General features: G+C 41.0%; 1 protein-coding gene and 1 pseudogene across 14 annotated transcripts; one reads left to right on the forward strand and one right to left on the reverse strand.

The window, feature by feature from the left end:
* KRBOX4 (KRAB box domain containing 4) lies at positions 1 to 27,335 on the forward strand. 14 transcript variants are annotated; one of them, XR_008542052.2, is made up of 8 exons: positions 52 to 157; positions 1,015 to 1,125; positions 3,246 to 3,290; positions 15,546 to 15,672; positions 15,996 to 16,091; positions 23,948 to 23,991; positions 24,831 to 25,045; positions 25,556 to 26,972. XR_008542052.2 is itself a non-coding variant. In XM_016942733.4 (7 exons), exons 3-6 carry the CDS (start codon positions 3,276 to 3,278, stop codon positions 23,989 to 23,991), a joined length of 282 nt encoding a protein of 93 aa, XP_016798222.2. In that variant the 5' UTR covers positions 11 to 157; positions 1,015 to 1,125; positions 3,246 to 3,275; the 3' UTR covers positions 25,556 to 27,335. The 14 variants fall into 14 exon arrangements, 12 of the variants coding, with proteins under 12 accessions (XP_001148494.5, XP_016798222.2, XP_009437256.3 ...); XR_008542051.2 differs by having other exon boundaries at positions 15,996 to 16,106; positions 25,556 to 26,344; XM_016942733.4 differs by lacking the exon at positions 24,831 to 25,045 and having other exon boundaries at positions 11 to 157; positions 25,556 to 27,335.
* On the reverse strand, positions 6,795 to 9,763 carry LOC104003886 (vezatin-like; annotated as a pseudogene).
* Positions 27,336 to 27,679: the final 344 nt, after the last annotated feature.

The raw sequence follows: 27,679 nt of genomic DNA on the forward strand, positions 1-27,679 counted from the left end.
TACTGCGCGTGCGCGGCGCTGCGACACACTCCGACACCATCCCGCGTTCCCAGGGGGCGGTGGGAAGCGGAAGTGCTCCGCTGACCCGGGAGGGCGGTCCCTAGTTCACACTGGCTGTTGTCATCGGCCTCTGAGGTTTCAGGCTCTTGGCGGTGAAGTAAGAGGGACGCGGAGGTGGTGATGGTTTTGATGGGGGCGGGGGTTGACGGGGTCGTGGGGTCATGGGGCCATGGGTGAACGCCTTTGTGGGTGACAGGGTGGCTCTACAGCCCAGCTCAAAAGCCCATCCTCCAGGCCACTTCCCCGCCTGAGACAGGCCCGTTGCTCTCAGGACCCTCTGAGCCAGGACCAGGGTCCGGTTCCCTGAGACCCGCAGGCCTGTGGGCGTGAGTGCTGGGGACGAGGTTCGGGGCCAGCGAGTGACTGATTGATTGAGTCACTCGGCGCCTGTTTCCTGAGCGCCTAAAAATGCCAGGCAACCTTGCAAATGTTTCACATTAATCTTCACAGGAGCCCTGTGAGGTGTTACGATGATTATTTTCGTGTTATAGAGAGAAAATGGCTCAGTGTGGCTTGACAACCTGTCCAAAGTCACGTAGGTAGCAAACCCGAGGAATCTTTTTTTTCTTTTCCTGTGCTTCGTTTATCATGTTTATTGTTTCCTGTGTGTCTCCCCCGCTGGACTAGAAACTCTGCGGGAGCTGGGACTTTGAGATTTTGTTCACTGATGTATTTCCAGCACGGAGAACGGGCTCATGGAAGGAAGGCACCCATTTCTTCAGTGAATAAAAGTGGCGCAGCAGTCAGTCAGTTGATTCCAAAGCCCGGACTCAGGAAGGCAGGGTTTCGCTCACTGAGGATAATTGAGCTGTGAATGAATGTTAACTCTTAAAGCTAGAATGAGGCATTGTCCCTCTTCTGCTGGGTAAAACCTTTGGGTTTTACTCAACTTCACTGCATGGAAGGGAGCATAGGTGTTGCTAATTGAATCTCCTGTGGTCATTGTGTTTCCAGGGTCAGAGTGCAGACCTGAGATCACTGCTCACCGACTTCAGACTCCAGTTTATCTGTGCCCCAGCTTCCTCACTTAGTCTCAGAAGACTTAGGCTGAGGCCTCAGAAGGAGGTGAGTTCCCTGGGTCACAGGCAGAGATCTGGTGCTATAGTGATGGCCCCAACTGGGGCGTGTTTGTCTCTGAATCCCTTGGTCCTGCGGCCTTGGACACAAGAGAGGTACGCTGAGCTGAGGCGAGTTGGAGGAGAAGCCTCAGCCCAGAGCCCAGACCCAGATCCTCAGGGCAGAGAAAGGAGGCTCACAGGATAGCAAATCCTAGAAGAGCTGGACCCATAGTGGCCTTTGTCCCTCACTTCAGCTGAGACAAAGCAAAGCTGGCTCAACTTCCAGATGCCATCGAGGACCGTGTGACAGTGCAGTTTGATTCCTGCTGGAGGAGGGACAGGTGAAAGTCACAGGTGGATGGAGGCATGGATGTCCCCCCATGGGGCAGGTGCCCTGCTGTAGTGCCTGTAAAGGCGATATGAGGCTGGGAAGGATCACAGCCAGCCACAGAGGATTGGCCTCTCCTAGCACAGCTATTTGTGCACCCCTGTGTTCCCGTCTCTTGCCATTGGCTATTTCTGAATTTGAGTCAGCCCCACACCATCAACCAGGCACCTGCTTCCAGGGGAAATGCTGAGTCTCCCTTCATCCTGACCAAAGTGCAGAAAATATATTTTTAGTTTATAGAATTTCCAAGTAGTCTCTAGGTACACTGTCATCCATCTCTGCTGCCTTATTTCAATGCTTAATGAAAGTGGGCCAGGGGACATGACCTGCTAAGCCACACCAAGCTGAACCCTGTTGTCCTGATACTGTCACAATGATTGTTGCAGTATGCAATGGTTACTCTGCACAGAAGCTCCTTGCTGGAACTTTATTTGAAAAACTACCAAAGAAGGAGGAGCCTGGTAATCAAAATGCAAATTGTGAGAAAGGAGAAAATGATGGGGTGGGAACAGGGTAGGTGGCCAGTTAAAGAGGCAGATGCAGGGGAGCAGGCACGGTGGTTTTCAGCCCCTCACAGAACTGACAGTGCTGGGCTGTTACCCACCCAGCCCCACACCTCTCCTCCACTGTGGCCCTCTGAGCCCCTGTTGGGCTCCTTCCTCCAAACCACATCAAGAGATCCTACTTATACACACTTGCAGAGGGTCTTTTCACCTCTAGGGCTCGGTTTGATAAGAGGTGATTTTTAATAATTTTTAATTTTTGTTTTACTAGTGATATTCTTTGTCAAAAATTGAGAAAATGCAAATAAAAGAAGAAAATTGAAATCACCACTCAAAAGTAACCAATATCAGCATTTTAATAAATCCTCTGAGACATCATATATGTGCATATTGATTATCAAAAATGAGATCACACTGCGCTTGCTTTCTTGGAACCTGCTTTTAAACACATTAGGAACTAAAAACAAATTCCATAGCATTTTGAAAGGCTGTTCAGTATACCTGCTTTTGCATGTGTCATATTTTTTAACTGTGTCCTCTTTGCTGGATATTTAGTTGCTTCCAATTTTTTTGTTTATTTGTTTTTTGTTTAGACAGGGATTCCCTCTGTCGCCCAGGCTGGAGTGTAGTGGTGCCATCTTGGCTCACTGCAACCTCCACTTCCTGGGCTCAAGTGATCCTCCCACCCAGCCTTCAGAGTAGCAGGGACTACAGGTATGTGCTACCGTGCCTGGCTAATTTTTGTAGAGATGGGGTTTCGCCATGTTGCCCAGGCTGGTCTCGAACTCCTGGGCTCCAGTGATCTGCCCACATCAGCCTCCCAAAGTGCTGGGATTATAAGCATGAGCCACTGCACCCGGCCGCTTCCACATATTAATATTTTAATGGTAGAAATGACTACAGTTAACATTCTTTCAGCTTTTCCACATTTAGGATTGTTTCATTATGACAAATGTCTAGGAATAGAACTCTTAAGATAAAGGAGATGTTAATTGTTACTGGTTTCTAAAATAGATATCTTTAGACATAAGTCATACATCTGTCCAGTAAGGGAAACAAAATTTCATGTGGAAAACCTACATGATCTTAGTAGAGTTTCATGGAAACAGGCTGGAGCTACCAGGTCATGTTTTTAGATCACTCTCCCTAGGGTACAAGGGTAATTATTATTGGGATGGTAATGATGGTCTAATGGCTGTACCTACCGAATGTACTCTCCTAATTTTGCCTTTATAGATCTCCATCCTTTGTCCAGAGCAGAACAGGATGGCCATGTCCCAGGTGAGTTCCTAATTTACCCATACTTTGTTTCCAGTGAAATTGAGGCAAGGTTTGGAATCTATATAGCAGACTTGAAAATACCAATTATCCCCTCTTCTCTGGCTGTTTTCTATTCAACTTGTTCTCAACCTCTGGTTTCTCTGATCCTCCCCGTCACCAGGAGAGAGGAAAAACAAAGAATCCTCTCTCTACTTCTTGTTCTTTCTTTTTCTTTCTCTTTTTTTTTTTTTTTTTTTTTTTGAGACAGAGTCTCACTCTATCACCCAGGCTGGAGTGCAGTGGTGCAATCTCAGATCACTGCAACCTCCACCTTCCGGGTTCAAGCGATTCTCCTGCCTCAGCCTTCTGAGTAGCTGGGATTACAGGTGCCTGCCACCACGCCTGGCTAATTTTTGTATTTTTAGTAGAGACGGGGCTTCACCATGTTGGCCAGGCTGGTTTTGAACTCCTGACCTCAAGTGATCCCCCCACCTCGGCCTCCAAAGTGCTGGGATTACAGGCGCGAGCCACCATGCTCTCTACTTGTTCTTCTGAGAACTGTACCTCATCTTCTCTTCATTTCCTTCTCACAGAAGATTGTTTACATACATAGATTCATCTTGCTCTTTCCTCTTTCTTCACTTCTAGATCACTTGGTCTTTTTCATCATTCATATTTATGATAATAAGTTTGTGCATAATGTTTTGATGTGCGTAGAAAAAGCTAGTAGCCCAAAAGATTCTATTCCTTCTCCCCCAAGTACCATGTTCCTCGTCAGAGATGCCCACTGTTAACAGTTGGGTTAAATGGTGGGGTAGATGCATTTACGTCAATTTAATGAACCAAAAACATATACACATGTATTGTTTTCATGCTTTTACACAAATGGCATCATACTCCCATACCCATCTTGCCTTTTGGACCTGATTACTTTCTGGGTGGTGTTCCTTGTCGATACATAAAGATTGTTTTAATTTCTATTTCATAGTATGGATGTATTAATATCATGTAACTATTTATTTATGGATATTTAAGTTTTTAATTTTTTTTTACTGTTGTAAACAGTGCCTCATAAACAACTTTCTCTGTATCTACTTGCTCTGTAGTACCAGTGTTTATGGAGGTTATACCTGGAAGTCGGGTTTTGACTAAAAGGTACTGAAACTTAAGTTTTGCCCTCCGAAATCCTTCATAATTACTCCTTTCACTAAATGTAAAGACCAGATAATTTCTGTGTTCCAATTTTCCAGGCTATTAAAGATGAAAAGGCACCCAGTTCATTTTGTGAAGCCACTTAACCTGAAATTTGAGGAAGATACTACAAAAAAGAAAATTATAGACCAGTTTCCCTTAAGAATATAAATGTCAAAATATTAAAAATACTCTGAATAGAACATTAACAAATTGCATTGGGCATTTCAAAAGCAATGGATGCACATGGTAAAAAAATTCAAACAAAAGCTTTGTTCAGCAAAAAAAAGTTTTTTGTGGTTTTTGTTTTTTGATGCAGGGTCTGGCTCTATCCCCCAGGCTGAAGTGCCGTGGCACAATTTCAGCTCACTGCAACCTCCGCCTCCCAGACTCAACAATCCTCCCACCTCAGCCTCCCAAGTAGCTGGGACTACAGGCACATGCCACCATGCCCAGCCAAGTTTTGTATTTTTTGTAGAGATGGAGTTTTGCTATGTTGCCCAGGCTGGTCTTGAACTCATGAATCTCTTTCTCTGCCTATGCACAATCACTCGTTCTCTCCTGCATGTGCTCTCTCTCTCTCTTTCTCTTTCTCTCTTTAACAAGTTACAGTACATCCTGGTCTTTCTGGTCCTTTTTTTTTTTTAACGAACTTTTCACTTGTATTAACTCTACACCAGGGTTTCTTAGTGTGGCACTATTGACATTTTGGTTGAGGTCATTATTTGTCATGGGTTGCTTTCCTGTGCATTGTATATGTAACAGCATCCCTGGACTCTCTCTACTAGATGCCAATAGTGCTCCCTCCTCCAGTTTTGGCAACCAAAATATCTCTTGTCATTGTCAAATATTCCCTGAGGAATAAAATTATCCAGTGTTTAAAACCAGTGGCCTACCCCGCTTACAAAAATGGCTGCTTTCATTTGATGGCAATACCACTATTTATTTACCTTTCTCCTAGTAATAGATATTTAGGATATTCCTAGTCTTTTGCTACCGTAAACAACATAGCAGTGTATAGTAGATTCCCATTGTGTACATGTGAGAACATTTATAGGATAACTTTCTAAATATGAAGTTTCTAGGTCAAAGTTTATACATCTTGAATTTTGATTCAGAACTGTCAATTGCCTTCCAAATAGGATGTACTGATTTGCATGGCTGGCAACATTATAATGCCTTTTCCTGTAAATGGGAAATCACAGTGTATTATCCGCTGTGATTTTTGCCATTGTGAGGGAGAAAAGAGTCGTGCATTTTAATTTGTTTTTCTTGATTTGAGTGTCTTTTTTCATTTTTAACCACCATTTGTACTTTTTTCTTTCAAATATTCTAGTCATTTGCCCCCTTTTCTCTTGGGTGTGGAATTACTTTGATTGCTGAATGTTAGCTCCTTGGGTTAACTTAAGCAAATGAGATCTCTGTCATATATGTTGTCAATATTTTTCATAGTTTATTATTTGCTTTGATTTGTCTTATACATCTTGGGGAGTGGACACTTAATGTGTTTTTAATATCTAATTTTACAATATTTTGTGGCTTCTAGAGTTCTTGTATTGCTTAAATAGGATTCTGTGAGTTGAGATTATAGAAATGGCATTTCAGTTATGTGGAAAAAGTGGTTACTGAATGACGGTGGCACCGTTGAGTCTCCGTCTGGATGGAAAGAAAGTGAAACTCTTCTACATCATATAAAAGTGAATTCCAGATTGATCAAATACCTAAATATATATTTGAAAAATTAGGTGACAATTTAAGAGGATATTGGTATAACCTTGCTTAGTGCAAGAAACTTTTTTTTTTTTAAATGGTACAATGTTTTTCTTTTAATGATCATTGGGACATCTTAAAATTAACTACTAAGTAACCACATAAATAAGGAAACATAAGAAATGCCATAACCCAAGTACTTTTGAAACTACTTCTTAGTTCCAAGCCCCAGCATGTATCAATTGTATGAATTAATTTTTTTTATTCAGAACCTGGATCTTTGTTTTAAGACTAGTATAAACAAAAATAAAATGTAAACAACTTCTTATTAACATAATAGCTGCAGTTATTAACTGCAAGAATACAGTAAAAAAGTCATACTAAATGTTAATGTTCTTGTAACAGAATTATCCATATCACCTTATGGTAGCAAATTCTGGCAAGAAATGATCATTCATTTCTTATTAAAAATATTTATTTCCAAGATCAGTTATACCACAAATAAAACCACAGTTTATTCAATAGAGCCCTTACCTTTCTCTTTTTTTCCTGAAAGATCTGCCATTTACAGGGAACTACTAATTTCAGATCAGTTACTCAAACCAGGGTTATTCCTGTAAATGTACATCTTAACTTTATATATAGTAGGTGTACACTCATATTCCCTCTCTAGTCTTGAAGCTAAACACTTTCACAAAAGAAACAACCTAAAATCACTTCATGTGAATCTTGGTTCTTACTTTTCTTCTACCTCACTTGTTCTTCCCCCTCATCACAAAAATTATCTTCCTGCATGGTGGTAAAGGAGAGAGATCTAGCAGCCACTTCTACAGCAAGGCCATCAGTGAAGGTAAAATTCAGTGACAGCTGTAGCTGTGCCAGCCTCTGCTGAATGGAAGTCTGTAAGGACTCCCTGGGAGATGGAGGGGTAGTGGCCAGAACGCCTCCATCTGCTTGAGATTCATCTTCGCCCGCACATTGGTAACACATTCTGTCTTCTCTCCTTGGAGGTAGACTTCATTTGCAGAATTGTCTTTATTTTTACCCTCTAGATCAAGCTTGTCCAACCCATGGCCCCGGGCCACATGCAGCCGAGGACAGCTTTGAATGCAGCCCAACACAATTCGTAAACTTTCTTTAAACATTATGAGATTTTTGGCTGGGTGCGGTGGCTCATGCCTGTAATCCCAGCACTTTGGGAGGCCGAGGCAGGCGGATCACAAGGTCAGGAGTTTGAGACCAGCCTGACCAACATGGTGAAACCCTGTCTCTACTAAAAATACAAAAATTAGCTGGGCGTGGTGGTGCGTGCCTGTAATCCCAGCTACTCGGGAGGCTGAGGCAGAATTGCTTGAACCCAGGAGGCAGAGGTTGCAGTGAGCTGAGATCGCGCCACTGCACTCCAGCCTGGGTGACAGAGCGAGATTCTGTCTCAAAAAAACAAAAACAAACAACAATAAAAAACATTATGACATTTTGTTGTAGTTTTTTTTTTTTTTTTTTTTTTTTTTAGCTTATCAGCTGTCATTAGTGTTAGTGTATTTTATGTGTGGCCCAAGACAGTTCTTCTCCCAGTATGGCCCAGGGAAGCCAAAAGATTGGACACCCCTGCTCTAGAGAGTCTTCACATAAATACTCAGTCTTACTTACTTCATTGTCACTTGTGGAGTGTTTACTATTTTCCTCTTCAGTATCATTTTTACTGAATTTTCCTGTATCTGAATTCATTGATGGTTCTGAATTACTTGTGGGTTCCACTAGGTTTACAGGAGACAAGGATTTCAACACAGCATGATCACTAAGTAGAAGTTATAACCACTTCTGCCTTTCTGCCTCTGAAGCTTTAAATCCCAGCACAGATTTTAATTCTTAGAGCACCCTCTTGGATTCTTCATGCTCGTGCTTCTGTCTTTCTTTGTCTTCCTGAGACAAGTAATAAAAATCATCCTTTCTGCAATCACTGTCAATATCTATATCATCTACATAAGCTTCTAAGTCCTATTCATCCTCCTCAGGGAGTGGATCTTTGTCTGCAATGTGTAGAGTAGGCTGCATCAAAGTTACCACTGTACAGTGTGGGTTTTCACACACTACCTCAGGCTTGCCTTTTTTAAATCTGTATTTCTTCATAGCAGTTTGTCCACCTGAGAAATGGCCTCTTCCCAGCAATTGTTGCTTGTTTAAACATGGGGCTGAATCAACTTTAATTTCTGTTCTAGGATTTGATAAGCCTCTGACACTGTTCTTGTTTCTTTAATACAAAAAAGCTTTTCAAATTTATCTTCGAGAATTATTACCTTATTCAGTAATGCTTTCACATGGAGCTGCAAGTTGCACACTGCTGTGTGAATGTTATTCAGTTCTTTTGACTTCTGTTGAGTTTTGGATAAACACTGGTACTGACTGGTGCTGAGTTTCAAAGTACTGATAGAATTCAGAGTTGCTCTTAAGCTCTTCCAAACAGGCATAGTAAGCACGAGGTAGACCTTGAGTCAAATCAGATAACATATGATGAGGCAAAAGTGCTGAAGTAAGTAAGGGCCCAGGAGGTGAATTGGCTGTAGAAAGTAATAAGACTAACCATCTGTAGAATTCTGAACGCTGCCATCCAGAGTTGGAACAAAACCTTCAATGTCGGCAGGCTTAAAGTCATCTGTAAAGTTAGGTGCTTCCTCTTCTGAAATCTACTCTTCACTAAGTCCAAGGCCCAGCTCCTTAAAAGGCACGACACAGATATAGCTGGTTGCATTGTCACTTTCAGAGTTCAGGGGGTAGTTTTTCAGCATCTATAGGATAGATAGCCTTGCTGCTTGGAAGTTCTGTAGACAGCTTTCTAGAGACTGATGAGGTACTGAGTGGGATGCCATCCAGCTTTATTAAATGGGATAAATAATCATTTATCATTTAATAATAATTTAATAATGTATTATTAAATTATATATTTTATAAATATATAAAGTATAATTTAATTATTATAAATTTAATAATTTATTATTAATCATTTAATAAATTATCTCATTTATTAAATGGGATAAAGCACTGACCCTGTCAAGCAAAAGTATAAATCCTCTGGAAATCACTTCAGTTTCTTGAATGAGATGTAAAGCTTTTCTTACAAGGTTAGTAAAAGCTCAGCTATTTGCTGCCATATCTTCCAAGTGAACATTGTATTTTTTTTCAGGTCACTTGTAGTTTAGCTGTCCTCCATACTCTCAAAGCTCTTATGACCAAATAAACAAATAGAATCACTCCCCATACCAGCCAGGAAGATAACATCCACCAAGCAGGAAGCATAACAAGCAAACTAATGAAGGCAAATAGCATTGAGACATCCCAAATATTAGGGGTTGCCAGGGAGCAAAGTGTTGGAAGGTGTCCACTTTCCTGTTGTTGAGGTTGTCCTGCTTACAGGATACTGGAATCAAGTAGCTCAGTGAGCTCCACATCCTCTTGAAACAGGACTTCCTGTTGCAGGATGGTATGTAATGAGTTGAGTCGGAATCCAATATCCAACTTGTGAAGTAAGTCATCTTTCTTACTGCGCTGAGAAAAAACCCAACTTCTGGTGGTTTTAGCCACTTTTAACAGAATGCATTGCTTAATAACCCATTCCCTGAGCATGCCAGTAAGTGGAGTTTATGTTCACCGAGTGATTACTGTATCCCAGGTATTTTGGTAGGACTCTTGTAGGAGGCTTTTGTTGTCCCTCCGTGGCGCATTTTTCTGTTTTTGGTGACAAAGAACATATTTCAAAGTCTGTGTGTCCCGGATCCTGTAAGTACTGATAAAGCGGAGAATTCCAAAAGCTACCTCCTTGTCAAACTCCAATGTCATCCTTCTCTGCCATGCCACCCACTTCAGCACGATGGGAAATCAGAAGAAACATTTTTAATGAAGATGGGAAACCTAGAAACCATAACGAGAAAGATTGTCAGATTAAACTGTATTAAAATGTTAAAACCCGTAGAATCAAAAGACATATTTGAGGCTGAGAGAAAATACATGCAATGCATATGATATGCAAAGGATTCATATATAGAAAATGAAAAAGGATGAAAGAAGATGAAAAATGTGGTGGACATATAGTCAAAAAGATAAGGCAAGCAATTTATGAGAAAAAAGTGTGATGCCATTTGAAAAGATGTTTACTTTCCCCAGTTTTCAAGCCATGAAAACAGGGCTGATTTTTATTCCTCCCTTTCTGTTGCATTCCAACAAATGAACCCAGTCTCAGCCCTTCTACTGTTTGCCTTTCAGAGTTTTTTTTTTTTTTTTTTTTTTATATACAAAACCACAACATTTTGCATGGGTTGTTTTTAATGAAAATATGCTCCTCCTATGCTTTTCTGTTTTGGGGTTTTTGTTTTTTGTTTGTTTGTTTGTTTGTTTGTTTTTTGAGATGGAGTTTCGCTGTGTCACCCAGGCTGGAGTGCAGTGGCACAGTCGGCTCACCGCAACCTCCACTTCTCGGGTTCAAGCGATTCTCCCGCTCAGCCTCCCAAGTAGCTGGGATTACAGGTGCCTGCCACCACACCCAGCTAATTTTTGTATTTTTAGTAGAGATGAGGTTTCACCATGTCGGCCAGTCTGGTGTCAAACTCCTGACCTCAAGTGGTCCACCCGCCTTGGCCTCTCAAAGTGCTGGGATTACAGGCATGAGCCACTGCACCTGGCCCCGACATTAGAAATTTCTAAGCACAATGAAAATCTTAAAAATTATCAAACATCCATATCAAAGTGAGAAAAATATTTGAAGTTTACATAACAATGGGCTACCTTCTTTTATACACTAAAATTCTAACAAATCATTGAAGATCACACCTAATATATAGCTGAAAGAATATGAAATGTATGTAGAATAGTATACCATGTATCATACTTCATATTCTTAAACATTAAAAAGGTTGATAATAGTACAGTCAAGTATGTAGAAAAAACACCAAAGAAGTTATAAACTGTATACAGCATTTTGTGGTGGAACAGTTGGTTTATATATATCAACATTTACAATGCAAATACCCTTAACACAGTAATGCCCTTTCTAGAATTTTACCCTAGACCTTTAATATATCAATAAGACAAGACAACCCAACAGAATGAAGACTCATAGTAACAGAAATATTAGTGGCCTAGAAACATACAAAAAGATTATAATCCTCACTAAAACTCACATACCTGCTGTCATTTATCTGTAAGAGTGGTAAACTTTGAAAAGATAGATAAGAGCCACTATGGATGAGAGTACTGGCTGGTTGAGAGGTAATTTGGCTGTACTTATTAAATATCTTTTTCTTATTTTAATCAGCAGTTGCATTGATAGGACTCCATCCTAGTGAAATATTTATATGTCCACAAAGATTTCCAAAGCAGTTCTATTCATACTAGCAAAAAGTAGAAGGAGAAAGCCCTAAGTGTCCCATGTTCCTGAGAATCCAATAATGGTAGAATGATAGCTATACTACCAGGTGGCATTGCTTATGATAAAAATGACCCCTGATTGGTAAACAAACTTCACGTGGACGAGGAGGACTACAGAATAGTTAAATAAATTGCCACATCCATACTCTGGAACTGTTATGATAAAAATTGACTCATATGTAAGAATGTCTGGGATACTTTTGTCTAAGTGAAAAAAACCAAAGTTCAGAAAAGCATAGTAGGAGCAGCCGGGCATGGTGACTCACACCTGTAATCCCAGCACTTTGGGAGGCTGAGGTGGGTGGATCACCTGAGATCAGGAGTTCAAGACCAGCCTGGCCAACATGGTGAAACCCTGTCTCTACTAAAAATACAAAAAATTAGCCAGGCATGGTGGCGCATGCCTGTAATCCCACCTACTCATGAGGCTGAAGCAGGAGAATTGCTTGAACCTGGGGGGCAGAGGTTGCAGTGAGCCAAGATAGTGCCACGGCACTCCAGCCTGGGCAACAGAGCGAGACTGTCTCAAAAAAAAAAAAGAAAGAAATTTCTGATGTCTAGGTAGTCAAGTTTATCACTCTGTAGCTATGTATTTTCTGAATTTGGGGATTGCTTAGAAAGGCCATCAGCCACTACAAAACTATCAAAACTTTTAACTTATCTATCATTTTATGGTTATTTTGTACACATTTAAATCTCTAATCCGTCTGTAATTTACTTGGGGGCTCAGAGTAAGACGAGTAATTTACTTTTATGGAGTTTCTTCCCTCCATAAATGCCTAGCCAGATTTTCCTAATGACATCTTTTCTGCAGAGATTTAAGATACTTTTATTATGAAGTAACCTCTGACACTGTACTTCTAGGATCTGTTAGTGGTTATTAACTCTCATTATCATTGTCATGTTTAGCTCTGTGTTACTGGAAGCCTGATAATGGAATGATGGCTGTTTTACTAGGTCTGAGAGATAGGGAAGGAAACCCAAGTTTTTCCTACTGTCTCCTCTCACTTGACACAACACTTCTGACACCATATGTAATCCCAGGCCCCAGGCTGTTCCCTCACATACCAAGCAGTTTTCCCTGGACACCAGCTGGGTGTGCTGTGAAGTCAATTCCATTCTGACACCTTCTACCTGGAGTTAGCGTGAGCTCCCACAGGTTGAGGGCTTAGTCCCACAAGACTGCCCTGACTTGAGATGCCAGTCACAAGTAGGGTGTCACCTATACATCTGACTGATGGGCCACAAATTGGGGGTTCCCATGAACCCCTCCTGAAGATTGATTAATTTGCTAGAGTGAGTTTCAGTTTCCCTGAGTTTCCCCTATTTGTTATAAAGGATATTACAGGCAAAGTGCGGTGGCTCATTAATCCCAGCACTTTGGGAGGCCAAGGCGGGCGGATCACCTGAGGTTGGAAGTTTGAGACCAGCCTGACCAACATGGAGAAACCCCGTCTCTACTAAAAATACAGTTAGCCGGGTGTGGTGGCGCATGCCTATAATCCTAGCTACTCAGGAGGCTAAGGCAGAAGAATCACTTGAACCTGGGAGGTAGAGGTTGCAATGAGCCAAGACCACATCATTGCACTCCAGCCTGGGCAACAAGAGCGAAACTCAGTCTCAAAAAAAAAAAAAAAAAGCTGGGGGCAGGGGGGTGGATATTACAGAGGATACAGATGAACCACCAGATGGAAGAGATGCATAGGGCAAGGAATGTGGGAAGGTCCACGGACCTTTCATGCCCTCTCTGGACTCACTACCATCCGGGAACCACCAAGTGTTCAGCTGTGTGGAAGCTGTCTGAACCCACCCAGCCCTTTGGTTGTTGTCGTTATTGTTGTTTTTGAGAAACAAGGTCTTGCTCTGTCCCCCAGGCTGGAGAACAGTGGTGCAGTCTTGGCTCACTGCAGGCCCAACCTCCTGGCCTCAAGTGATCCTCCCTTCTCAGCCACCCTTAGTGCTGGGATCACAGGAGCCAGCCACCACACCCAGCCACAGTGGGGTTTTTCGGAGGCTTCATCACAGAGGCATGATCATCATTGGCCCTTGGTGATCAACTCAACCTTCATCTCCTCTCCCCTCCCAGGAGTTTTGAGGATGGAGATGAAATTCCCAACCTTCTAATCCTGTGTGGTTTTCTGGTGACCAGCTTCCATCCAGAAGCTACCTAGGGGCAGCCAGCTAACAGTCATCTCATTAGCATATAAAAGATACTTTGATCACTTCAGAGGCTATTCCAAGGGTTGCAGGAGCTTCTTGCCAGGAGACAGGACAAAAACCAAATATATATTTCACAATATCAAACCAGGTGACATTACTCCAGATAAAGTTGACTCTGGATTGGTAAACAAACTGCATCTGGACTGGAGGACTGAGTAAACTATGACTGGCTGGTAGGAAGCCATGGATTGGGGTTTTCTGAGCACATTGCCACTCAGTGATATGTAACTGGGCCCATCTTTTGCTGGGATCCTCGAAGCCATGCCACTGGGACCATTACAAGAGATACTGGTCTATGGAACAGGTTAGGGCTTCCAAGCAACATCATCCTAGCACTCAGCAGTGTGGTTTTGTTCCCCAGCACCGGAGCTATCACGAGGGAGGGGCAGATTGGGCTAACAGCTCCTGGATTGCTCTGAGAAGCCCTCCTGCTGGAGAAGCCTGCCTGTCCCCACCCTCTGGCACGCTGGCTTTCCTGCCCCTCTCCTTCTGCACAGCTGGGTAAACTGGTGCCACTGTGGCTGATTTGGGCCTTATGGGTGCAGCGAGTGGCTTGAATTGAAGGCCACCCAGTGTGGGCATGACAGGATGGGATCTGGAGCAGAAACAGGCGGGTTATTAGTCTTTGCAAGGAATTGGGGCGCTTGTAGAAGTGAGTTCTTGTTTGGTGGTGACAAGGCCAAGCACAGACCTTTCCCCTTTTGCTTCAGTCAGCTGCCCAGGCCACAGACCTCTGGCTTCCTGTTCTTTGTTTCATGATTGATTAGCTATGTTTAGAACTGTTTGTTGTAGCTCTGTGTCCCCTGCGAAGGCTGCTCTGTCAGCCCCAAGCAGGATTGACTTCCTCCTTTGTGGACCACCCGGACCCCTTCCTACATCTGTCACTGTCCCTGTGAGGCAGGCTTCCTCCCTGCCTCTGTTTCATCTATGAGTGTCTTGAGTGTCTTAAGTGTCACTTTTCTCCCTCCACTAAACTGAAGCTCCTTGAGTTCAAGAGGTGTGGTTTTGTATCAATCTTTACTTCACAGGACTTACCAGCCCGGCCTCTGTTCAGTAAACATGTGTTGAATGAATGAATTTCCAGGGTAAAATATTTCTCATACCCTATCTGTTTCTCCTATAAAGTTCAAAATGATTTTAGTCATATAGATACTCTATGTAATATACTATGCCAAACTGACTAGTGACTGGCATAAGAACAATTACATGAGAAAGGCCAGGCCGGGCGCGATGGCTCACGCCTGTAATCCCAGCACTTTGGAAGGCTAAGGCGGGCAGATCACAAGGTCAGGAGTTCGAGACCAGCCTGGCCAATATGGTGAAACTCCGTCTGTACTAACAATACAAAAATTAGCCGGGCGTGGTGGCGGGCTCCTGTAGTCCCAGCTACTCGGGAGGCTGAGGCAGGAGAATCGCTTGAACCCGGGAGGCAGAGGTTGCAATGAGCCAAGATTATGCCACTGCACTCCAGCCTGGGTGACAGAGCAAGACTCGGTCTCAAAAAAAAAAAAAGAAAGAAAGGCCATTGTGGGTGCGGGAACCAGACCGTGTGGATTCGACTCCCCTCATTCCTGGCTGTGTGACCTGGGTTAGTTACTTAGGCTCTGTGCACCTCACGCTCTTCATCTGTCAAGTTTCTCCTAGAGGGCACAGAGTAAGCCCTCCATGTGTGTGAGGTGCCATGTCCCAGTGCCCCAGGCTGGTCCTGGGGTGCTAAAGAGGAATGTGCCATTACAGGAATCATTGACCTTCAAGGATGTGTTTGTGGACTTCACCCTGGAGGAGTGGCAGCAACTGGACTCTGCCCAGAAGAACCTCTACAGGGATGTCATGCTTGAGAACTACAGCCACCTGGTGTCCGTGGGTGAGGGACCGCGCCACAGGGTGATGCAGAATGCCTCCAGTACTGTGTTTCTTTCTCAGCTGCTCCAAGCTCTGGGGCCTAGGAACAATGAGTGTGGGTTACCACCCTCAGTGAGTTTGGGTTACTGCCCGCTGTGTAGTATTCGTAGTCTCCTTTGGACACTGGAGAGCATACTGGTGCCCTTGCTTGCTATGTGAATGTTCTGTACTGAGGGGCAGATAGCTGTGTGCATGGGGCCATCACCTTCAGCCTGCAGGGGTGGGCCTAGGTTCTGGAATTCCTCAGCATTAATAACGAAGTCCTATGTCATTTCCCCCGAACAGGGTATCTAGTTGCGAAGCCAGATGTGATCTTCAGGTTGGGACCAGGTGAAGAGTCCTGGATGGCAGATGGGGGGACCCCGGTACGGACCTGTGCAGGTGAGGACAGGCCAGGTGAGTCAGGCCGGGGAAAGGAGACCAGGTTGGTTGGTGAGAGCTTGGCCTCTGGGATGTGCTCAGGAGCCCTTCTCAGAGCCTCGGACTTGTGGACATGCCTAGGCTCTGATGAGCGGAACTGTTGTCATGTCCAAATGAGACTTCTGCCTGGCCGCCGGTTACAGTCTCTGTGTTCTTTGTTTGGCATTCACATAGATTGTGGCCACTTGTTCTGAGATCCCATTTCTACCTTCCAGCCTCCTGGCTTGTTAGTGAGAAGTGCCAAGCCCCTTCTCATTCCTCTCCCACCACCTTTCTGGAAGCTTTTAAGACTTATTCTCCCACCTTCTTGGCCTTTTGTATTTTCACCATAGTAGATGTATTAATAGATGTCAGCATTTTCTCTTTATTGGGCATACTGTGGGCCCTTTCAGGCTGAAATTTGGCCTTTTTTTTTAGCCTAAGGTAGATTATCATACCTTTTTTTTGTTTGTTTTTTGTTCGTTTGTTTGTTTGTTTTGAGTCACTATGGACACCAAAGCTTTGCCAGTGACCTTTACCCAGCCAGGTACCCACCACGTTCTTGCCTGCTTTCACTTTGTGGTTAACACTGTAAACCTCACACCATTTTCTGTTTTCTCTACTTATTTCTTCTCAGACTCTTACAAATCTGACTTCATACTACTTGTTATCAGATTCCTCCATTTTTCAATACGTCCTTCCTACTCAACTCTTGTTTTTGTTATTATCTCTTTACTTTTTCAAAAAAAAAAAACACACTTGAGAGGACATTACTCCCAGGGTGGAATACTTCAGTGAACCGTATTTTAGTCCTGCATAGAACTGCTTTTTCCTTGTCTATTTTTCCTGTGGGCTACCTACAAGGATCCAGAAACTCTTCAGATACACTGGTCTACTCTTTCTCTCCCCTTCATAGTACCCCCTTCACTGGCCCATGGCAAAGAAGCCTGTTTAGAATGCTATTACTCTTCAGAGGGTGATCCCTGCCTGGGCATTGTTGGGGCACTAAGTAGAAAATCAGAATCAGGCCCCACTCTAGATTTTCTGAAAGAGAATGTGCATTTCAACAAGCTCCCCAGGGACCCCATAGGCACAGTAAAGCTTGAGAAGCACTGCTCGTTAGAGATTAATTTCAGAGCATCAGCTGTAGTCAGGTGCTGGCCCCAAGGACCTACAGGTGACTCCTCAGATGGCTTCCTCCAGAACCCACTCCTCAGCACACACTCTCTGAGATCCTCCGTGTGCTGGCATTTGTGGCTCCCACCACTCTAGCTTCCCCCAGGAATGTTTTGGGTGATGATAACCTCTTTGTTGCTCAGTGTAATTCCCTATTTGCTGCTTAGAGATTAATCAGGATTTCTGATGTGCTGATGGTATGCTTGCTTTCTTCCAGTGATGCCTGGAATTGTAATGACTGTGTGTCTTGTTCTCATTTCAGTGCTATCCCAGAAGGGAGGAAAAGCAAATTCAGGCACAGTCTACCCTCCTGAGTCCCAATTCCCTAAGAAAAACTATATTATATTAAAATACAGACATTTATATATTCAGTCTAAGAGTGCAGAACAGTATAGGCTAAAAGGTAATCTTAGGTGCATTCCCAATCACACCTCCCAAGGGCAGCTTCTTCTAAAGATTTCTCTTTTGGTTCTGGTGAGCACCTCCATAGGTTTAGGGAATACCTTTATATCTGCATTTTGTGGGTTTTCAGTTTTATCTTCCCTCTATGAAAAGTAAGGATTTCCCTCACACTTTGGCCCTCCACTCCCCAGCTCTTCACAAGTTTGTTATATGCTTATTTTTAGTTCCTTTATTGGTTACATTTGTAACTTTAAATAATATAGCTATGCATTTCATATGGTAACTTTTTAAAAATCTAGCTAAGTGCCAGTGGCTCATTTCTTTAGCTCAAACACAACCCCTAGACATAAGAGCCTACATCTTGTTCTGACTTGTTCCAGTGTGGGACTGGTGGAAGACATTCAATAAATATTGCACTGATTGTTTTGGACCTGGGCAGAGGAAGGAGCTTTGTTATTCATCCACATACAAGTGGCTAAGAGCATGGACTGTGGAGCCACATAGCCTGGGCTGGAATTCTGGCCGCTTCCCTCACTAGCTATCACTGTGTACACATTGGTTGGCCTCTCTACCTGTTGTAGAATGGGGCTAATGATAAAACTGAATGATTTTCAGAAATTAATGAGTTGATCCATGTAAAGCACCTAAAAGGGTGCCTGGCATAAAGGAAACACTCAACAAATGATATCACTATTTTTATTGTTGTTATTATCCATAAAAACAGTTTTTTTTAATTTAATGTGGTTGTTAACCAGAGATGTATTACATAGTTACCTGTGGATCTGTCAGAATACTCATGAGTAGGCCCCACTCTAGAAATTGTTTCAGAAAGCCTGGGGTAGGCCTGGTTATGTGCATTTTGAGTGACACTCCAGAGGGTTCTCTGGATGCCCATCTTTGGTTAAGATCCACTACTTGAAATATCTGCTGAGAGGAATTGCAAGGAACTAGGAGACGGCAATGAGCATGCGAGCAGGATGGGATGGGAAGACAGGAGCACATTGACTCACTCCTAGACAGCTCTCCAAACTCCCAGGGTTGGAAGCAGAAAACAGCAGAAAGCAACTTGAATTTCTGCCCTATTTCTCCATATTTAAATCTATTTCAGGAACTATATTTTTCCCTCTGTCTCCTGGATGAAACCTCTGGTTGGTCCCATAAGTTCACTGGTCATTCTGAGATAATAAAAATCTTCTAGGAACTGTTACTTTCAAGAGTAGCCTCATTATAGTAATGAAAACTGTCCAGTCTCATGTAGTAGTACAAACTGAAATTTATTTCAAGTTTGTTGATCTTTTCTTAGAAGTTTTAGCTTTGTTAATTTTCTCTACCGTTTTTCTGTTTTATTGATTTCTCCTTTTACTTTTATTTCCTTTTTCCTACTTACTTTCAGTTTACTTTGCTGTTCTTTATCTAGCTTCTCCCCCGACATTTTATTATGAAAATTTTTGTATAAAACAAGTAAAAGAATTGTAGGTTGAACACCCATATAATACCTCCACCTAGATTTATAATAACTATAAAAGGCCTACCCCAGGCTTTGCTATATTTATCCCCTGTCCATCTGCCAATTCCTCTGTCCTTCCATCAATTCGATTTATTTTCTTGTGGTGCATTTCAAAGGAAGTTACAGAGATCAGTACCCTTAACCCCTAAGTACCTCCACAGGCATATCATTAATTAGAGTTCCATATTTGTTAGTACTTTATCATTAGTGCTCATGAAGTATTTTAATAAAACAAAATGCCCTTATGGCACCATATGATCTTTGGCCATACATGTTAATGTTTGAACATAATTTTCTATATGTGTTTTTATGTGTGGTCATTATATATTTATGTTGATGTGACTGCATTCCTTTTATTTTTTCAAATGAAATTGATTAAGGTATAATGTACATACCATGAAATTTATCTTTCTTAGGTGTATAGTTGTATAGTTTTGACAAATATATAGCTGTGTAACTACTACTACAATCAAAGCATTGGACATTTTCATCCCCTGCAAAAAACTCCGTGTTTCCTTTTATAATTCAGTCTTTCTCCTCATCCCAGGCTTGACCTCTTTTCCTTCTAGTTTGGTTCTTTCTAGAATATCATGTGGCTGGCTTCTTTCACTTACCTTAATGCATTTTAGGTTCATCTATGTTGTGGCATGTATCAGTTTGTTCCTTTTGATAGCTGAGTAGTGTTCCAGTTTATCTGTCGATGGACCAGTTAATGCACATTTGAATTGTCCCTGGGTTTTTTTTGGTTATTATGAGTGAAGCTGGTGAACATTCTTGTACAGGCATTTCTGTGGATCTGTGTTTTCATATCTCTTGGGTAAATATCTGGAGTGAGATTGCTTAGCCATATGGTAAGCATATGTTTAACTTTATAAGACATTGGGCCGGGTGTGGTGCCTCACGCCTGTAATCCCAGCACTTTGGGAGGCCAAGGCGAGCAGATTACTTGAGCTCAGGAATTTGAGACCAGCCTGGCCAGCATATAGTGAAACCCCGTCTCTACTAAAAATACAAAAATTAGCTGGGTGTGGTGGTGCACGCCTGTAATCCCAGCTACTTGGGAAGCTGAGACAGGAAAATTGCTTGAACCCAGGAGGTGGAGATTGCAGTGAGCCAAGATCACGCCACTCTACTCCAGCCTGGGTGACAGAGTAAGACCCTGTCTCTCAAAAATAATAATAATAATAATAAGATATTGCCAAACTGTTTTCTAGTGTGGCTGTACTATTTTGTTTTCCCACCAACAACACACCTTTCTAGTAGGTATATAGGGGGATCTCATTGTGATTTAAATTTGCATTTCTGTATGATCAGTGATGTTGAGCATGTTTTCATGTGCTTATTTGCCATCTGTATATGTTCTGTGGTGAAGTGTCTATTGTAATCTTTTGCCATTGTTTGTTATTAAACTGTGAGAGTTCTTTATATATTGTGGATATAAATCCTGACCAGCTATGTGTTTTACAAGTATTTACTCCTAGGCTGTGGTTTGTTTTGTTCATAACAGTATCTTTTGAAAAACAAATGTTTCTGTTTTTATAAAGTCCAATTTATTAAATTTTTCTTTTATGGTTCATGCTTTTTGTGTCCTCTTTAGCAAATCTCTCACCAACCCCGAGTAACAGAGATTTTTTCTGTATGTTTTCTTCCAGGAGATTCATAATTTTAGTTCTTATATTTATAAGTCTGTGACTGTTAATGACTTAATTTTTGTATCTGATGTGAGGTAAGGGTCAACATATTTTTATATTATTTTTACATATGCATTTCCAATTGTTCCAGTAATATTTTTGAAAAGAATATTCTTTCTTTTTCTCAGATCAACAAGTGATCCATTTATTATTTGACATCTACTTTAAAATGATGCCAGGTGTGGTGCCTCACACCTATAATCCCAGCACTTTGGGAGGCTGAGGCAGGAGGATCCCTTGAGCCCAGGAGATCAAGACCAGCCAGGGCAACATAGTGAGACCCCGTCTATACTAAAAAATTAGCTGGGCATGGTGGTGCGCACCTGTAGTCCTAGCTACTTGGGAGGCTGAGGCACAAGAATCGCTTGAACCCAGGAGGCAGGGGTTGCATTGAGCCAAGACCGCACTGCTGTACTCCAGCGCTCCAGTACTCCAGCCTGGGCAACAGAGCAAGACTCTGTCTCAAAAAAAAAATGTTAATAGTAAGAATTTCACTGGGGAACTAGGATATATAAAATAATCTAATGAAAATTGAAAATTAAGAATTTAATATATATAAAAAACACAAAATTTAAAAAGCAACAACAAAAAAAGAATTTAATATATAGACTTAATAGCAGATTAACCAGAGCAGAAGAGAGGTTAAGTAAGAAAGATAAGTTACTATCAAATATTCAGTCTATTCTAGACTGTTCTTTCTTAATTAACTTACTTTGGCATCCTTTTTGAAAAGTATTTGAACATATGTGTCACTCTGTACACCAATACAGGTTGAGTATCCCTAATCCAGAAATCCAAAATCCTAAATGCTCCAAAATCCAAAACTTCTTGAGCACCGACATGGCATCCAAAGGAAATGCTCATTGAAGCTTTTCCAATTTCATGTTTTCAGGTTAGGCTGCTGAACCAGTAAATATATAATGTAAACATTCTGGAAACCAACAAAATCTGAAATCCAAAACACTTCTGGTTCCAAGCATTTTGGATAAATGATACACAACCTGTACCACATGTCTTAATTGCTGTAGCCTTATATTATGTGTTTAAATCAGGTAGTATGAGTCCTCTTACTTTGTTCTTCCTTTTTGTAATGTTTTAACTAGTCTAGGTCCTTGGTATTTTCCTAGAAATTTTAGAATCAGCTTGTCAATTTTTGCAAAAAAGCCTGCAGGGGATTTTGACATTGCATGGAATTTGTGGATAATTGATGTGCAATATTGAGCCTTCTAAATCATGAATATGGTATATCCGTCTATTTCAGTTCTTTTAAATTTTATTTCAGTAATATTTGATAGTTTTGAATGGATAGGTCTTGCACATATTTTGTTTAATTTTCCCCTGTGTTTTATGTTCTTACAAGGTAATATAAATGGGGTGTGTGTATGTACCTAGTTGTTTTGTATTTCATTTTCCTATTGCTCATTGCTAGTTTATAGAAGTGTAATTGATCTTTCCATATTGGCTTTGTATCCTGGAACCTTTCTAATAAGCTCACATATTAGTGCTAGTAGCTCTTTTATACATGGTTTGGTATTTTCTACATAAACAATCATGTAGTTATGAATAAGGACAGTTTATTTCTTTTCCCAGGCTAGATGCCTTTACTTCTTTTTCTTACCTTATTGTACTTACTGGCTAGGATCTTCAGTATAATGTTGACTAGGGTAGGGAGGGCAACATACTTGCCTTGATCCTGATCTTAGGACAAAAGCATTTACTCTCTTACCATTAGGCATAATTTTACTTGCAGGTTTTTTCATAATGGCCTGATAAAGGTTGAGGATATTTCCTTCTAATCCTGATTTTCTGAAAGTTTTTTTTATTATGAATGGATGTTATAAACTATTTTTATGGATCAGTTCCTATGATGGTGTTTTTTTCTCCTTTAGACCATTACTTCCTATGTAATTATTGATATTATTGGATTTGCATGTACCTTTTTTTTATTTATTTTCTGTTCATCCCCCCAACCAAACTTCTTTTTGGTTTTTTGTTGTTATTTTACTTCACCATTCTTCTCTTTGGAATATTTGACTATTTTTTAAATTAAACATTCTGTATTGAGATAATCATAGATTCCCATGCCCTTGTAGGAAATAATACAGACAAATCTCGTGTATTCTACCCAGTTTCCACTAATGGTGACATCTTGAAAAACTATACTACAAATCACAACAAGGATATTGACATTGAGAAAGTCAAGATACAGAAAATTTCCATTACTACAAAGGTCCCTCATACTGCTTTGTATAGCTATACCCATTCCTTCCCTCCCCACCCATTCTTAAGCCCTGGCAACTACTAATTTGTTCTCCATTTCTATAATTTTGTCATTTCAAGAATATTACATAAATGAGGTCATACAGTATGATACTTTATGGGATTAGTTCTTTTCACTCAGCATACTTCTCAGTTGGATTCATCCTGTTGTGAGTACCCAGAGTTTCTTCCTTTTTGTCACTAATATTCCACCAAATGGATGTACCACAGTTTGTTTAGCCATTCACCATTTGAAGAACATTCCTGTTTTCAACTTCATTGATTTCTGCTCTTATTATTTCTTTTCTTCTGCTTGATCTTTATTTCTAATATATGCATTCAGTGCTATAAATATCCCTCTAATTGCTGTGTCCCACAAATTATGATATGTTGCATTTTCATTTAATTCAAAATAGTTTCAAATTCCCCTTAAGACTTATTTAGAAGTAAGTATATCTTTAAATTTCCAAATATTTGGGGTTTTCCAAGTATCTTTTTTATTGATTTTTGTTGTAATACTGTTATTGCACATAATATGATTTTGTATAAATTTGTACAAGTTTGTTTTAAGACCCAGAATATGTTCTATCTTGGTGAATGTTTCATATGCACTTGAAAAGAATGTATATTCTGCTGTTGTTGGATGCAGTGTTCTCTGAATGTCAATTAGGTGAAGTTGGTTGATGGTGCTGTTCAGATTATCTATATCCTTGCTGGTTTTCTGTCTACTTGTTCTATCAATTATTGAGAGAAAGTGTTGAAGTCTCCAACAATAATTGTGGATTTGTCTGTTTCTCTTTCAGATGTATCCATTTTTGCCTCATGTATTTTGAAGTGCTGTTATTAGGTACATACACTTTTAGGATTGTTATTTCTTCTCAAAGAATTGACTGTTTTATCATTTTGTAATGTCCCTCTTTGTGCCAGAAAATCCTTCTTGTTCTGAAGTCATTGTCTGAAAGTAATGTAATTTCTCCAGCTTTCTTTTGGTTAGGTTTTCATGGTATATCTCCATCCCTTTACACATCTCTCTACAGAGAGTTTCCTTATACCTCTCTCTACCCACCCCCACCCTGCCAATTTCCCCTAATAGTAACATCTTGCATTAGTATGGTACGTGTGTTACAACTGGTGAATGAATACATTATTATTAACTAAAGTCACATCTTACATTAAGGTTCACTCTTTGTGTTGTTCAGTTCTATGGGTTTTGTCAAATGCATAAAAATCCACCATTACTGTTTCATACAGAATAGTCTTACCGCCCTAAAAATCCCCTGTGCTTTGCTTTTTCATCCCTTTTTCACTCTCTCCTGGCAAGTACTGATCTTTTTACTATCTCTATAGTTTTGCCTTTTCTAGAATGTCATATAGTTGGAATCATATAGTATGTAGCCTTTTCAGACTGGCTTCTTTCAAATAGCAATATGCGTTTAAGTTTCCTCCATGTCCATGGCTTGATAGCCCATTTCTTTTTATTGCTGAATAATATTCCATTGTGGATCACTTTGTTTATCCATTCACCTATTGAAGGACATCTTGGTTGCTTCCAGTTTGGGGCCATTATGAATGAAGCTGCTATAAACATCACGTGCAGGCTTTTCTGTAGACATAAGTTTTCAACTCATTGTGGTTCATTTCCTTTTGAAGTTTGTAATTTTTTTTTTACTGTGAACTCCTTTTCAGTGAGAGTTATTTTCCATGGAAATTCTGTGTACCCTAAGCTATGAAAGCATCACTGCAGAACTATTTGGATTGCCACTGCTGGGGCCCACTGGTTTCACTAATGCAGGAACAATTTATAGGTGAATTTATCAACTTCGGGGGTTTTGTATTATACTTCAAATGTCCATTTGGAATGCACTCCTACATGTGGTACAGGACTGTGGTTCTGACTTCTTGTAAGTAACCCCTGATTCTTCTTAACATTTTCATTAGCCAGTGGGTGACATCTTTCTAGTTCCTATTTTACACACAGAGATGTCCTTTGTGACTCCCAGCTTTAAGCAGGTAGCTCAATTCTAATTCTCTGCACATTTGTGCCCTGTGGCCTAGAATTCACTTCACACTCATGATTAGAGCCTTAGTCCCCCAACTGCAAAGCCACACAGCTTCAATTTCTGTTCACCCCCTCACTTTAAATTTCTTCTTCATTTTTGTCACATAATAAATTTATTTTCTGGTTTGAGCTTGGCTGCATATTAAATTATTTTTGTTAAATTTGAGCCAGCATTTCTCTGTACTTGCACTCAGGGGAGGTGGTGGTGGTGGGACATGGGGAGGGTCCATCCACATCAGCTCAAGTCATGTTGATAGGAGTTCACTGCTTGGGCATTTAGGGATGAATGTTATTCCATAACATTCTAGTGGAAAGACTTAACAAGTTTGATGATTCATTCATTTTCTTCTAGAAGTCTGGCAAGTTGACGAGCAGATAGATCACTACAAGGAAAGCCAAGACAAACTTCCGTGGCAAGCTGCATTCATAGGCAAGGAAACACTGAAGGATGAAAGCGGTCAAGAATCCAGAACATGTAGAAAAAGCATTTATCTGAGCACAGAATTTGATTCTCTAAGGCAAAGACTCCCTAAATATTATTCATGGGAAAAGGCATTCAAAACATCATTTAAACTTTCTTGGTCAAAATGGAAGCTATGTAAGAAAGAAAGATGATGGATGTAAAGCATATTGGAAAGTATGCCTCCATTATAATCTTCATAAAGCTCAACCTGCAGAGAGATTTTTTGACCCTAATCAACGAGGGAAAGCCCTCCACCAAAAGCAAGCCCTTAGAAAAAGTCAGAGAAGTCAAACTGGGGAGAAACTCTACAAATGTACTGAATGTGGAAAAGTATTTATCCAGAAAGCAAACTTAGTTGTACATCAAAGAACTCACACTGGAGAGAAACCTTATGAATGCTGCGAATGTGCAAAAGCCTTCAGCCAGAAGTCAACCCTCATAGCACACCAGAGAACTCACACAGGGGAGAAGCCCTATGAATGCAGTGAATGTGGAAAAACCTTTATCCAGAAGTCAACTCTGATTAAACATAAGAAAATTCATATGGAGAGAGACCCTATAAATGCAGTGTCTGTGAGAAAGCCTTCAGTAGGAAGTCAACTCTCATTAAACATCAGATAATTCATATGGGAGAAACCTTATGAATGTAATAAATGTGGGAAATCTTTTAGTGTTAAATCAACTCTCATTGTATGTCACAGAACATAAATGCATAAGTTGCATGCTATTGTGAGTAGTGTGATGAAATTTTGCACTGTCCTGCTCTTTCCTGCTCAGGATGCAAATCAGTGAATCTTTTTTTTTTTTTTTTGAGACAGAGTCTTGCTCTGTCATCCAAACTGGAGTGCAGTGGCACAATCTTGGCTCACTGCAACCTCCGCCTCTTGGGTTCAACCGATTCTCCTGCCTCAACCTCCCAAATAGTTGGGATTACAGGCACATGCCACCATACGCAGCTAATTTGTATTTTTAGTAGAGACAGGGTTTCACCATGTTGGCCAGCCTGGTCTTGAACTCCTGACCTCAAGTGATCCGCCTGCCTCAGCCTCCCAAAGTGCTGGGATTACAGGCATGAGCCACTGCACCCGGCTTGAATCATCCTTTTGTCCAGTATTATATCCATGCTGTATATGCTACCCGCCCACTAGTCCCTTAGCTGTCTCAGTTGTCAGATTGACTGTCATGGGATTGCAGTGCTTGCATTAAAGCTACCCTTATTGTATAATGACCCCAAAGTGCAAGAGTAGTGATGTTGGCAATTTGCATACACCAAAAATAAGTTATAAAGTGCTTCCTTAAAGTGAAATGGTTAAAGTTCTTGACTTAATAAAGAAAAAAAATGTATGCTGAGGTTGTTAAGATTTACAGTAAGAATGAATCTTCTATCCAAGAAATTGTGAAGAAGGAAAAAGAAACTTGTGCTAGTTTTGCTGTCACATCTGAAACTGCAAAAGTTGTGGCCACAGTGCATCATAAGTGCTAAGATGAAAAAGACATTAAATTTGCGGATGGAAGGCGTGAATAGAAATGGGTTCTGACAGCAATCAGGTTCGGTACTATTCACAGTTTCAGACATCCGCTAGGGATCTTGGAACATATCCCCCATGGATAAGGGAGGAGTACTGTACCTTGTCATATTGTGCATTAAAGAATTCATTGAGTGGAATCATGTAAGTCTAACACACATTTAAAAAGCCCTCAGATATCATTTCGCCTTCGGTTGATGTAAGAAAATTCAAAAGCTACTCAAATCATTCAATAAATGATAAAATTATTTATTTATTTATTTTTGAGACAGGTTATCGCTCTGTCACTTAGGCTGGGATGCAGTGGCATGATCACGGCTCATCAGAGCTTCGACTTCCCAGGCTCAGGTTATCCTCCCACCTCAGCCTCCCGAGTAGTGGGGACTACAGGCACCCACCACTACACCCAGCTAATTTTTGTATTTTTTTAGATGGGATTTTGCCATGTTGCCCAAGCTAGTCTCGAACTCCTGGGCTCAAGTGTTCT

Source organism: Pan troglodytes, chromosome X (genome assembly GCF_028858775.2).
Source record: "Pan troglodytes isolate AG18354 chromosome X, NHGRI_mPanTro3-v2.0_pri, whole genome shotgun sequence".
Classification (NCBI taxonomy): Eukaryota; Metazoa; Chordata; class Mammalia; order Primates; family Hominidae; genus Pan; species Pan troglodytes.